General features: G+C 43.1%; 1 protein-coding gene across 1 annotated transcript in view; it reads right to left on the bottom strand.

The window, feature by feature from the left end:
• The window catches only part of LOC137072593 (integrin alpha-M-like), a 76,225-nt gene extending 66,055 nt beyond the window's left edge, over positions 1-10,170 (bottom strand). The window contains exons 1-8 of the mRNA XM_067440436.1: positions 10,119-10,170; positions 5,246-5,360; positions 5,061-5,155; positions 4,653-4,720; positions 4,395-4,509; positions 1,572-1,702; positions 1,246-1,388; positions 676-826 (exon numbers count right to left, since the gene is read on the bottom strand). Coding sequence (XP_067296537.1) covers positions 676-826; positions 1,246-1,388; positions 1,572-1,702; positions 4,395-4,509; positions 4,653-4,720; positions 5,061-5,155; positions 5,246-5,360; positions 10,119-10,152 — 852 coding nt within the window. The 5' untranslated portion in view covers positions 10,153-10,170. The remainder of the gene's footprint in view (positions 1-675; positions 827-1,245; positions 1,389-1,571; positions 1,703-4,394; positions 4,510-4,652; positions 4,721-5,060; positions 5,156-5,245; positions 5,361-10,118) is intronic.
• Between the last annotated feature and the right edge of the window lie 2,090 nt (positions 10,171-12,260).

Raw genomic sequence — 12,260 nt, 5'->3', positions numbered from 1 at the left:
GGGGGGGGGGGGGGGTGCAGGCCGGATGGCTCCCCGGCCTGAGTCGGGCGGTGGGGGTATGTGGCAAAGGGGGCGTGGTTCTGCGAGGTCTGCAGCGGGAGAGAGAGCTCAGAGCGGAGCGGCAGGTAAGTAGGTCAAGCACAAATGATGAACACCTGTTTCTGATTGCAGTAATTGGCAGGGACAGAGCGCATTTAAGCCGCGGCCGGGAGAGAGCTGAGAGAGAGTGTTGGACTGGGACTTCGCATGCACAGCAGAGAAACTGAGACACTGACACAGAATGTCTGATTGAGAAGGAGAGATCCATATCGGGGAGAAACTGAGTTATCACACACACACACGTGTGTTTGTTTTTGTTTTGAAAAGACCGAATAAAGATAGCGAGTCCCAGTCAAAGCCGACCCCTGTCTTCTTCCTTCCATACACAACGAACTTTACTACACAGGTATTTCTAGAAAATAAGCGACAAGACTTTTGTCGGGGACTGTAATTTCAAACTGTAATCAAACTGACTGGAAGTACCTGTGCATTAAACGGTTTTACCGCACACCTTTCAACCAATCAGAATCGAGTATTTAAACAGACCATTGTATAAGTTGAATAAATACTTAATAATAAATAATTCCCCTTGGTGCCGCTAGTGGCATGGACACTACATACTTTGAGGAAACTCACCCCAATGATGTAGCGCAGGATGTTTTGCTCATCACAGCTTTTGAGGATATTTTGTTTATCAAGCTCACTGGGTTCTCCATCTGTGATAATCACCAGGGCTTTCTGAGCGCTGAGATCGGCTCCAGACGATGTGTCATTCAGGAGTTTATTTCTGGATGTAATAAATCATAAATTATTACATATGACCAGCTTTCACTCTCCACATCAGTGTTCTTCTGTAGTTTCTACACCAATGTGTTTTAATGTATAATTTAAAGAACAACAAAATTCCAACTTCAGCAATGGGTCTACTTTATGAATCTTTCTTAAATATAGGAGGTAATTTGCACGTTAAACTGACATTCCTGAAAACTCTCCTCCAGATTTACAAACACCTCATAAACATCAGATTTGATAGTTAATCTTGTGTATGTCAATGAATTCCATGAGGCTGAATGTGTTTAACAGACCAGAAACAAAAAGCAAAACTACAGAAATAACCATATTTGATTTTCATTTGTTAATTTCAAGACTTTTCTCTGTCAGTGTAAATTCAGTGGGCACTGATAAACACATTAAGGTTTTACTCACAAGGTATGTCTGATTGCTTTGAATGTGTTTGTGAGAGATTTCATTTGTGGCTCTTCCATGAGTTTGCGTTCAGCGGAGCCGTCCTTATAGTCGTTGAAGTCAAACACAGTTCTGGGGTCTGTTGAAAACTGGACAGCTGCAAACTGACACAGAAAAGGGCAAACAACACACAAACACACACACACACACACACACACACACACACACACACACACACACACACACACACACACACACACACACACACACACACCGTTATCCTTATTATAAAACTAGATCATTACATATTGATATTGCCACATTAATAATAGCGGATTGATTTTTACCTTAATGGAGGAGTTTGAATGTTTTTTCATAAGATCTTTGATGAATTTTTTATTCATTTCAAATGATAGGGGGTCCATACTGCTGGATCCATCAAAGAGAAACACCAGATTGACTTTTCTCTTCAGGCATTCTGCAGAAATAAGCACTAAATGGTTTAGCCCCAGTACTTAAGCGAGCTCTTAACACATTATACTCCATCACGTCTACTGCGGTCTCTAAACTCTGGCCAGTTGATCATACCTAGAATATCTAAATCAACTGCAGGCGGTCGATCCTTTTCCTATTTAGCTCCTAAACTCTGGAACAGTCTTCCTAGCATTGTTCGGGAAGCAGACACACTCTGTCAGTTTAAATCTAGACTAAAAACACATCTCTTTACTATGGCATACACACAGAACATTATTAACTCTCATTATTCAGATCAATTGACTGATTGTTAGGCTGCATTAACTAGGTCAGCCGGAACCGGGAACACTTCCCATAACACCTGATGTACTCGTTACATCATAAAAAGAGTGGCATCTACACTAATGTTAGTCTCTCTGTTTATCCCGAGGTTTACTGCAGTCGGCCGGATCCTGGCCGTGTCCGGATCAGATGATGGACCTGCATCTGGACAAGACCAACCCACCCTGAAGTGTCTGCTGAGACTGTGTGTAAGCCCTCCTATTCAAACCGCCTGCTCCAGTCGAGACTCGAACCCAGGTTAGCTGCAACCTCTATCGTCTATCGAGTGAGGTTTACTCGCACAACAACTACTAGCATGACATTCGCTTCATTCGCATGTGACATTCGCTTCTTTCCAGTGTGACATTCGCTTCATTCCAGCGTGACATTCGCTTCATTCGCATGTGACATTCGCTTCATTCCAGTGTGACATGAATGAAGCGAATGTCACACTGGAATGAAGCGAATGTCACACTGGAATGAAGCGAATGTCACACTGGAAAGAAGCGAATGTCACACTGGAATGAAGCGAATGTCACACTGGAAAGAAGCGAATGTCACACTGGAAAGAAGCGAATGTCACACTGGAATGAAGCGAATGTCACACTGGAATGAAGCGAATGTCACACTGGAAAGAAGCGAATGTCACACTGGAATGAAGCGAATGTCACACTGGAAAGAAGCGAATGTCACACTGGAATGAAGCGAATGTCACACTGGAATGAAGCGAATGTCACACTGGAAAGAAGCGAATGTCACACTGGAATGAAGCGAATGTCACTCTGGAATTTGTGTCATGGGGGGGGGGGGGCTCTATAAAAAGAGTGCCTATTTGAACATTTAATCAAGCGTTTTGGGAGCTCCAGTGGATCAGCAGCTCTCATTAACCCGTGCTCGTTAAGCCTTTCCTCGGCTGGCTCTGATGTCTCTGTGGTGTCTCGAGCTATAATTCGTCTTGTGAATATGTAATGGGCGATCTTTGGTCTCATGGATCTATAATATGTTCCCTGGCAAATCGTTTAGGCTGAGGGCAAAGTGAAGTTTCATTACTTTTTTATTTTTAAGGCTATTTAACTTTATGTTACCTGTAGCCTACTAGCAGTGACTTTGAATTTTTGACTGAATTGTTTGCTTTATTATAGCTTATTATACCTGTTACTTATACTTTTGTATTATTGATTATACATAAACATGCATTTAACAAAAAGAGATGGGTTGTTTCATGTCATTTAATGTTATCTTAGTGATAATCATATGCACATTGTCTAAGTCAGATATTTATATATGATTCATATAAACCAGATTTTCTCCTCATTGTTGTCACTACTAGAGCGAGCTCCTGATTGGTTAACGCGGCACGAATATCCGCCAAAGTTCAGATTTTTCAACTTAAGCGTTTTGCATGTTTCACGCAATTTGCGCGAATCACGTGTTCAAAACGCTCAATTTGCGTGATTCGCACCACGGCATTACGGTAATCGCGCCATTAACGCTAACCTTAGCGTCATCAGTGTCCGGCATGATGTTGGGATGTTCAGCTTCTCGGCTGCGCCGCTGTTCCATCTTGCATTGCGGCCGTGGAACGGCTTGGACTTCTGCGCTGACACCGATGTGTCCACAGAAGTGCCCGGAAAACTTTGTGTGCCTCCTGCATGGTGCTGCGGCGATCCCCATCATCTGGTCTTCAGATGTCATGGCTCGGCGACGTCATCAGGACACTGCCGAATTGGGAATATGTGGCAACAGAGCCTCTAGCGCTGGGAGAAATGTGATACATGGAGTGGACCACAGTGTGCTGGAGCTTACAGGGACTTCCACCATCAGCTCTGTTTCTGTTCACCATCAGCTCTGTTTTCTGTTTACTGTTCTGTGCTGGTTGATTGTTTGTATTATTCTTTTTTTTTTCTTTGTTGCACATTGAGATTCTTTGGAATAAAAAGTGCGTTATAAATAAAATCTATTATTATTTATTATTATAGTTCGTCAGCAAAGCTCCTTATATTATACACAAGAATGATAATACAGTTCCTAGCCATATTCTTTTTAGAAAATCACAACTTAAAATTTTCTGTCGGTCTTAGTACACAATGAAACTATACAAATCAACATGTAAATTGGAAAATGTTGGCGTTGTTTTGTCCCTAATTGAGCAGTAGGCTAGTTGGAGCAGTTGGCTAGTTTGATCCGGTCTGAGTGCGATTGTTCCCATCAATCCCCATAACATCAAGTCTGTAGTCACTTGGGTTTAATGTATGTGTGGCGCATGAAGGCGGCGTTCTGCTGCTTGCAAATGGACTCTATAGAGGAGACAGTGGATTGCCATTCATTTGTTGCCCTGACTGCACAAATGTGAAATGGCTGTGTCAGACTCAGACCTTGATAAGCGGAGGTAAAGTTTGCGACGGCCAGTAAACCGCTGTTGAACTGGTAGCAGGCACCATTGAGATACGAGTTTCCGTCACACTCATGAGGAAGATACGGACTGCAGCTCTGAGAAAGACACACAATCACATCTGAAACATCAGGAGGAACAAAACATCTGAAACATCTGCAGTGTTTCCCGCTCTTCAGTGGGCACAGAACAGCCTGTGATCAAACGCTGAAGTGGCTGATGAAGGAAGCTCTGAACTTACGGTCAAGCGTCCACCATCAGCAGAAGACACCGCAGAAGACATGCCGAAGAACCGGACGCTCTCTGAGCCTGCCAATCATCACCAGAGAGAGAGAGAGAGAGAGAGAGAGAGAGAGAGAGAGAGAGAGAGAGAGAGAGAGAGAGAGAGAGAGAGAGAGAGAGAGAGAGAGAGAGAGAGAGAGAGAGAGAGACCACAGTATGACAAACACAAACACAACACCGTCAGATGATGAGCAATGATAGCCAGCAGAGAGAGAGAGAGAGAGAGAGAGAGAGAGAGAGAGTGTGTGTGTGTGTGTGTGTGTGTGTGTGTGTGTGTGTGTGTGTGTGTGTGTGTGTGTGTGTGTGTGTGTGTGTGTGTGTGTGTGTGTGTGTGTGTGTGTGTGTGTGTGTGTGTGTGACGTGATACCTGGCCAGCTCAGCGGTCTGCAGGACTGAAGATCTACTGCACAGCTGTACATTTCACCGCTTGAGTTTCCTTTTAATGGGGCTCCAACAATGATCCTGCCCAAAACACACACACAATGAATCAGAAGACACCTATCAACCATGTACAACACCTTAGCCTCCAGTGTGTGTGTCTCTCTCACTCACTGTTTCCTGTTTTGAAACTCAGACTGATAAACGCTGTAACCAAAGAAATCTTCTGCCGATCCATTAAATCTCAGTGGATGTTCAGTGTTGATATTAAAGGCCTCTGAAAGAGATGCTGGAGAAGCAAGAGAGACGTTAGGAGACATTTGTGAATCTTTAGTAAAGATGCACTATTCCTCTCTGGCCTTTTAGTCTCTGATGTCTGGTTTGGTAGTGGAGCATCAGCAGCACTAGCAGCAGGTTGACCATCCTCAGAAGCTCCAGCTCTGGAGTCTCTCTGTGATTGAGCTACTTCTCTTCCATCTCTCCAGAGCTGAAGTGTCTCAATCACAGAGACTCTAGAGCTGCTTTCCCTGAAGACCTCAGTCATCTGATTGAGCCACTTCTCTTCCATCTCTCCAGAGCTGAAGTGGCTCAATCACAGAGACTCTAGAGCTGCTTTCCCCGATGACCTCAGTCATCTGATTGAGTCACTTCTCTTCCATCTCTCCAGAGCTGAAGTGGCTCAATCACAGAGACTCTAGAGCTGCTTTCCCTGAAGACCTCAGACATCTGATTGAGCCACTTCTCTTCCATCTCTCCAGAGCTTAAGTGGCTCAATCACAGAGACTCTAGAGCTGCTTTCCCCGATGACCTCAGTCATCTGATTGAGTCACTTCTCTTCCATCTCTCCAGAGCTGAAGTGGCTCAATCACAGAGACTCTAGAGCTGCTTTCCCTGAAGACCTCAGACATCTGATTGAGCCACTTCTCTTCCATCTCTCCAGAGCTTAAGTGGCTCAATCACAGAGACTCTAGGGTTGCTTTCTCTGAAGACCTCAGTCATCTGATTGAGCCACTTCTCTTCCATCTCTCCAGAGCTTAAGTGGCTCAATCACAGAGACTCTAGGGTTGCTTTCTCTGAAGACCTCAGTCATCTGATTGAGCCACTTCTCTTCCATCTCTCCAGAGCTGAAGTGGCTCAATCACAGAGACTCTAGAGCTGCTTTCCCTGAAGACCTCAGACATCTGATTGAGCCACTTCTCTTCCATCTCTCCAGAGCTGAAGTGGCTCAATCACAGAGACACTAGAGCTGCTTTCCCCGATGACCTCAGTCATCTGATTGAGTCACTTCTCTTCCATCTCTCCAGAGCTGAAGTGGCTCAATCACAGAGACTCTAGAGCTGCTTTCCCCGATGACCTCAGTCATCTGATTGAGTCACTTCTCTTCCATCTCTCCAGAGCTGAAGTGGCTCAATCACAGAGACACTAGAGCTGCTTTCCCTGAAGACCTCAGTCATCTGATTGAGTCACTTCTCTTCCATCTCTCCAGAGCTGAAGTGGCTCAATCACAGAGACTCTAGAGCTGCTTTCCCTGAAGACCTCAGTCATCTGATTGAGCCACTTCTCTTCCATCTCTCCAGAGCTGAAGTGGCTCAATCACAGAGACACTAGAGCTGCTTTCCCCGATGACCTCAGTCATCTGATTGAGTCACTTCTCTTCCATCTCTCCAGAGCTGAAGTGGCTCAATCACAGAGACTCTAGAGCTGCTTTCCCTGAAGACCTCAGACATCTGATTGAGCCACTTCTCTTCCATCTCTCCAGAGCTTAAGTGGCTCAATCACAGAGACTCTAGGGTTGCTTTCTCTGAAGACCTCAGTCATCTGATTGAGCCACTTCTCTTCCATCTCTCCAGAGCTTAAGTGGCTCAATCACAGAGACTCTAGGGTTGCTTTCTCTGAAGACCTCAGTCATCTGATTGAGCCACTTCTCTTCCATCTCTCCAGAGCTGAAGTGGCTCAATCACAGAGACTCTAGAGCTGCTTTCCCTGAAGACCTCAGACATCTGATTGAGCCACTTCTCTTCCATCTCTCCAGAGCTGAAGTGGCTCAATCACAGAGACACTAGAGCTGCTTTCCCCGATGACCTCAGTCATCTGATTGAGTCACTTCTCTTCCATCTCTCCAGAGCTGAAGTGGCTCAATCACAGAGACTCTAGAGCTGCTTTCCCCGATGACCTCAGTCATCTGATTGAGTCACTTCTCTTCCATCTCTCCAGAGCTGAAGTGGCTCAATCACAGAGACACTAGAGCTGCTTTCCCTGAAGACCTCAGTCATCTGATTGAGTCACTTCTCTTCCATCTCTCCAGAGCTGAAGTGGCTCAATCACAGAGACTCTAGAGCTGCTTTCCCTGAAGACCTCAGTCATCTGATTGAGCCACTTCTCTTCCATCTCTCCAGAGCTGAAGTGGCTCAATCACAGAGACACTAGAGCTGCTTTCCCTGAAGACCTCAGTCATCTGATTGAGTCACTTCTCTTCCATCTCTCCAGAGCTGAAGTGGCTCAATCACAGAGACACTAGAGCTGCTTTCCCTGAAGACCTCAGTCATCTGATTGAGTCACTTCTCTTCCATCTCTCCAGAGCTGAAGTGGCTCAATCACAGAGACTCTAGAGCTGCTTTCCCTGAAGACCTCAGTCATCTGATTGAGCCACTTCTCTTCCATCTCTCCAGAGCTGAAGTGGCTCAATCACAGAGACTCTAGAGCTGCTTTCCCTGAAGACCTCAGTCATCTGATTGAGTCACTTCTCTTCCATCTCTCCAGAGCTGAAGTGGCTCAATCACAGAGACACTAGAGCTGCTTTCCCCGATGACCTCAGTCATCTGATTGAGTCACTTCTCTTCCATCTCTCCAGAGCTGAAGTGGCTCAATCTCAGAGACACTAGAACTGCTTTCCCTGAAGACCTCAGTCATCTGCAGTGTCAAGCTGCAGTTTCTTACCAGCACAAACCAGCCTTCAGATCTATAGGATCTAAACTAAGTATTTAACTGATTTATTAATCCCGTTCACACCACGTCGCAATTTGCGCTCCTCTCAGAGTGGTCTTTTGGTTGTCCCGAAGACACGGCTTCATACATGGGGTGACCGAGCATTTTCTGTGTATGCCCCTAAGCTCTGGAATTCTCTCCCGGCCGATATCAGGGAAGCAAATTCATTAGCGACTTTTAAATCTCTTCTTAAACATTTTATTTTAGGATTGCCTTTACATGAACTTGATTTTATGTGTTTATTTTCTTGTACTTACATTGTGTTTATTCATTTGCTGTTATGCTTGTCTGTAAAGTGCTTTGAGAAACCTGCTTTTAAAGGTGCTATACAAAATAAATGATTATTATTATTATTATTATTATTATTAACATAGGAGATAAATCTGACAAAACTTCCGCTTAAGGACATCCTCATTCATAAAAAACTATATTTCAACAAAAAATATTCTACAAACGTCAAAGGTTGTTTCCAGTTATTTTAGCTATACAAAAAAGTCTGCTGAATTAGTATTTGGTATCATATTATTTTAATTAAATGTATTATCATAAACACACTGGTTTGTAGTGCAAATCGTTTTACTGCACTTCTAACTCACTATTCCTCTAGCTATTTGTGTAAAGTCTCATACAATAAAAGGAAACTGCTTCCGCATTGATGTAAAAACAATAGGAGTCTGTAAATTAAATTGTGTGTGTGTGTGTGTGTGTGTGTGTGTGTGTGTGTGTGTGTGTGTGTGTGTGTGTGTGTGTGCGTGCGTGCGTGCGTGCGTGCGTGTGTGTGTGTGTGTGTGTGTGTGTGTGTGTGTGTGTGTGTGTGTGTGTGTGAGCCTGTTTATGTGGTTTATGAGGACACATATTTGTATAACTACATGGGTATTACACTATAAATGTGGTTTATGAGGACATAATGGACAAATTTGGCCAGGATGCCGGGGTTACACCCCTACTCTTTTTCCGATGGACATCCTGGGATTTTTAATGACCACAGAGAGTCAGGACCTCGGTTTAACGTCTCATCCGAAAGACGGGGCAGTGTGTGTGTGATGGGTAGGTTTAGGGGCAGGGGCAGTGTAAGGGGATAGAAAATACGGTTTGTACAGTATAAAAACCATTACGCCTATGGAAAGTCCCTGTAAACCACATAGACCAACATGTGTGTGTGTGTGTGTGTGTGTGTGTGTGTGTGTGTGTGTTTGTGTTTGTGTTTGTGTGTTTGTGTGTGTTGCATTTCCTGCAACATAGTTTGAGTGTTGTCTCCGGGCTGAAAAGATTGGTTCAGTCTTATTTCTGAGTCAGGGAGCAGAGATATTTTGATGCGGTCTCACTGAACAGTGTAGATAAATGTCTGTAAATACATGTCTACATGTCATGGAAGCCCCTTTCCACCACCACCACCACAAAAAAAAAATGTATACATTTTTTTATTTTAATTAATTTTAGTAATTGAGACTTTTTATCTCAGAATTCGGATGTTTTTCTCACAACTGCAAGATATAAAGTCAGAATTCTGATATTAAAAAAAATTGCAATTAGTCTTTTTATATTTAGTGGCAGAAACAGGCTTCCATAAATTGTCTTGTACCTTTTCAAAAACTTAAAGAGAAAATAATCCACAGTGCAGAAATAAACTTGTTTTTATAATGTGACCGCAAAATGGAAGTTCTACACAGAACTCTAAAGATGGCTGCCTGCATAAGGTCTATAAAGCTGTGTGCATGTGAAGCAACAGTTTCAGTTTCGATATCCCTCTATAATCTCTCCTGGAACATTGTTTGTTTCCACACAGTTATATCAGGCAACAACACACAGCTGTGTTACGTCACCGTTCATTTATCATGGTGTGGAAAAGCTCAGCAAACAGAACTCTGTCTATTCTTAGTTCAGTTAGCTGTTGGACTAATTGGTGCGCTGAATGAGTTGGCAAGGCATCATGAGATCATAAACTGAATATGACTATTTCAGAAGGTCCAATCTGTGTTCTCTAAGAAGAACAAGTTCAAAAGAAGGACTACACGCAAACTGAAGCATTATTAACAAATGATAGTATAAATAAATCTCTTACCCCACATGAAGAGAATCCAGCTTAGCGACTCCATTCTGCTGCTGCTGGTCTGTGTGAGTTTCCTTTTTGTTATGGAATTTTGGATCAGAGCCAGAACTGGTCCACTTGGTTCCTGGAAGGAATGTGTGGAAACTATGGCTGTTTTCATTATACACCCAAGATAATCCTGCATCCTGATTGGCCAATCCTTATCACCTCTAAACACACCTAACCCACATCTAAGCCTAAATCGAACCATAACGAGGTCAGTCATAGGCATGTGCACTTGCAGTCTTGTCCCACTTGTCATGTTAGGTTTCAGAAGGGTGTCTGCGAGCCGATACACACCCTTGCACTTTTGGCACTGTCCCAATGGAACTCTAAGCCTTGTGATCTTCCAAGTCTGCACTTTTGAACATAATCAAGTTTCAAGTTTGTATTTATTTAATAGCAAATTTGAAAACAAGTAAGTATTGGCTGACCAAAGTGCTAAACAAAACACAGTTTAAAGAGACAAGGGCAAAGCCAAATATTTATTTAAAAAAACTCACAATTAATTGAACGCTAATTAAGAGAAGATTTAAAAATGTTTAAAGGCTGTGCCGATATGACGGGGCGGCGCTAGAGAATAGGGCGTGCTATTTCATTGACTGGAGGAGCTGCACAATTATGTATTTATAAATACTATTAACTATTACTATATACTATATTACTATAAATACTATTACTATTTTTAACATTCAATTATTTTATTAAATTGAACAAGCACAAATTCATTATTCAATCAAATAGTCTTTTTTTTTTTTGGCCAGAGGAGAACTGGCACCCCGGCTGAGTCTGGTTTCTCTAAGGTTTATTTTTCTCCATCATGCCCTGATGGAGTTTCGGTTCCTTTGGTCGCCTTTGGCTTGGCTTGCTCAGTTGGGGACACTAACATTATGATCAGAGTTATTCAACTAAATATACAAATAAAATGTATGAATTAGGTCTTATTTAATTCTATGAACTATAATACTGATCTGCCGACATTGTCTCTCTCTGATAAATTAAAATAAGCTGATAACATCACTGTTTACTCCAGAACGACTGTACAGCCAAATCTAATTCTGCTGCAGTATTGTCCTGTTTAACACTGAAGCTGCTCTGACACAATCGGCACTGGAGAAGAGCGATATAAATAAAGATGACTGATTGATTGATTGATTGATTGATTGATTGATTGATTGATTGAGATCTTGCATAGACCTATTAATTGAACAAAGTTTCAGTCAAAGACAATATGGCGTTAAAAAGCACCCATAGCACCTGAAAAATATCAGTATTCACTTATATTTACAGTCTGAAATCGGGACAATGCAACAGTTTTTGTGATTGACGGAAAATGCATCAATAGCTGCGTTTCTATTACAGATTTGCGCAAAACTTTTGCAATATTTTCTAAATGTCGATAAAAAACTTTAACGAAATGAATGCGTTTCTCTGTGACTAACGTTTTTAGTAACACTTTACTTGAAGGGGTCTGATCACCTGTCCTTGTGCTTGTGTTTTGTTTTGGTGCGTGGGTTTGTTTTGAAAGCTCGCCATGTGCTTGTGTCTCCGCCCCCACCTGTGCCTGATCATTAGCTCTCTCTTACACCTGGTCCTTGTTCTCCTTGTTATTAGTTCCCTTTATAGCCCCGCGTGTGTCTCTATCCTTTGTCAGACTGTTATGGTTTATACCGCTTTTCTGACTGCCAGTGTCAGAAATATCTATTCCGTATTTATTCTCCTGTCTTGTCCTGTCTCTTCCCGTTTCATTCAGGCTCCAGTGCTCGTGGCTGCAAGTTCCCCTGCCATTCTCCGGTGCTCTTTTTGGACTCGTACATCCTTCACGTCTGGTGGCGGTGGTCTGGATTGGAGAGCAGCCTTTCCTAGTGGTGCCGATTGCCCCGGTCTCAGCTTTTTCTGACCCACGAACTGTTTTCTCTGATTCCTCAGTTGTTTTCTGTTCAATAAACCTTCTGTTTGCACCCGCATCTGAATCCCGCCTATTATCCTGACAGAACAGTCTGACCAACGATGGATTCAGCGGGGTCCGATATGCTCCGTTCTGTTCTCGTTCAGCAAGGGGTTTTGCTGGGCCAGCACTCCAACAAAGATCAGCACTACTGCTCAGGAAGTGAA

Source organism: Pseudorasbora parva, chromosome 4 (genome assembly GCF_024679245.1).
Source record: "Pseudorasbora parva isolate DD20220531a chromosome 4, ASM2467924v1, whole genome shotgun sequence".
In the NCBI taxonomy this organism is placed as follows: Eukaryota; Metazoa; Chordata; class Actinopteri; order Cypriniformes; family Gobionidae; genus Pseudorasbora; species Pseudorasbora parva.
This window is presented reverse-complemented; position numbering and strand designations above follow the sequence as displayed.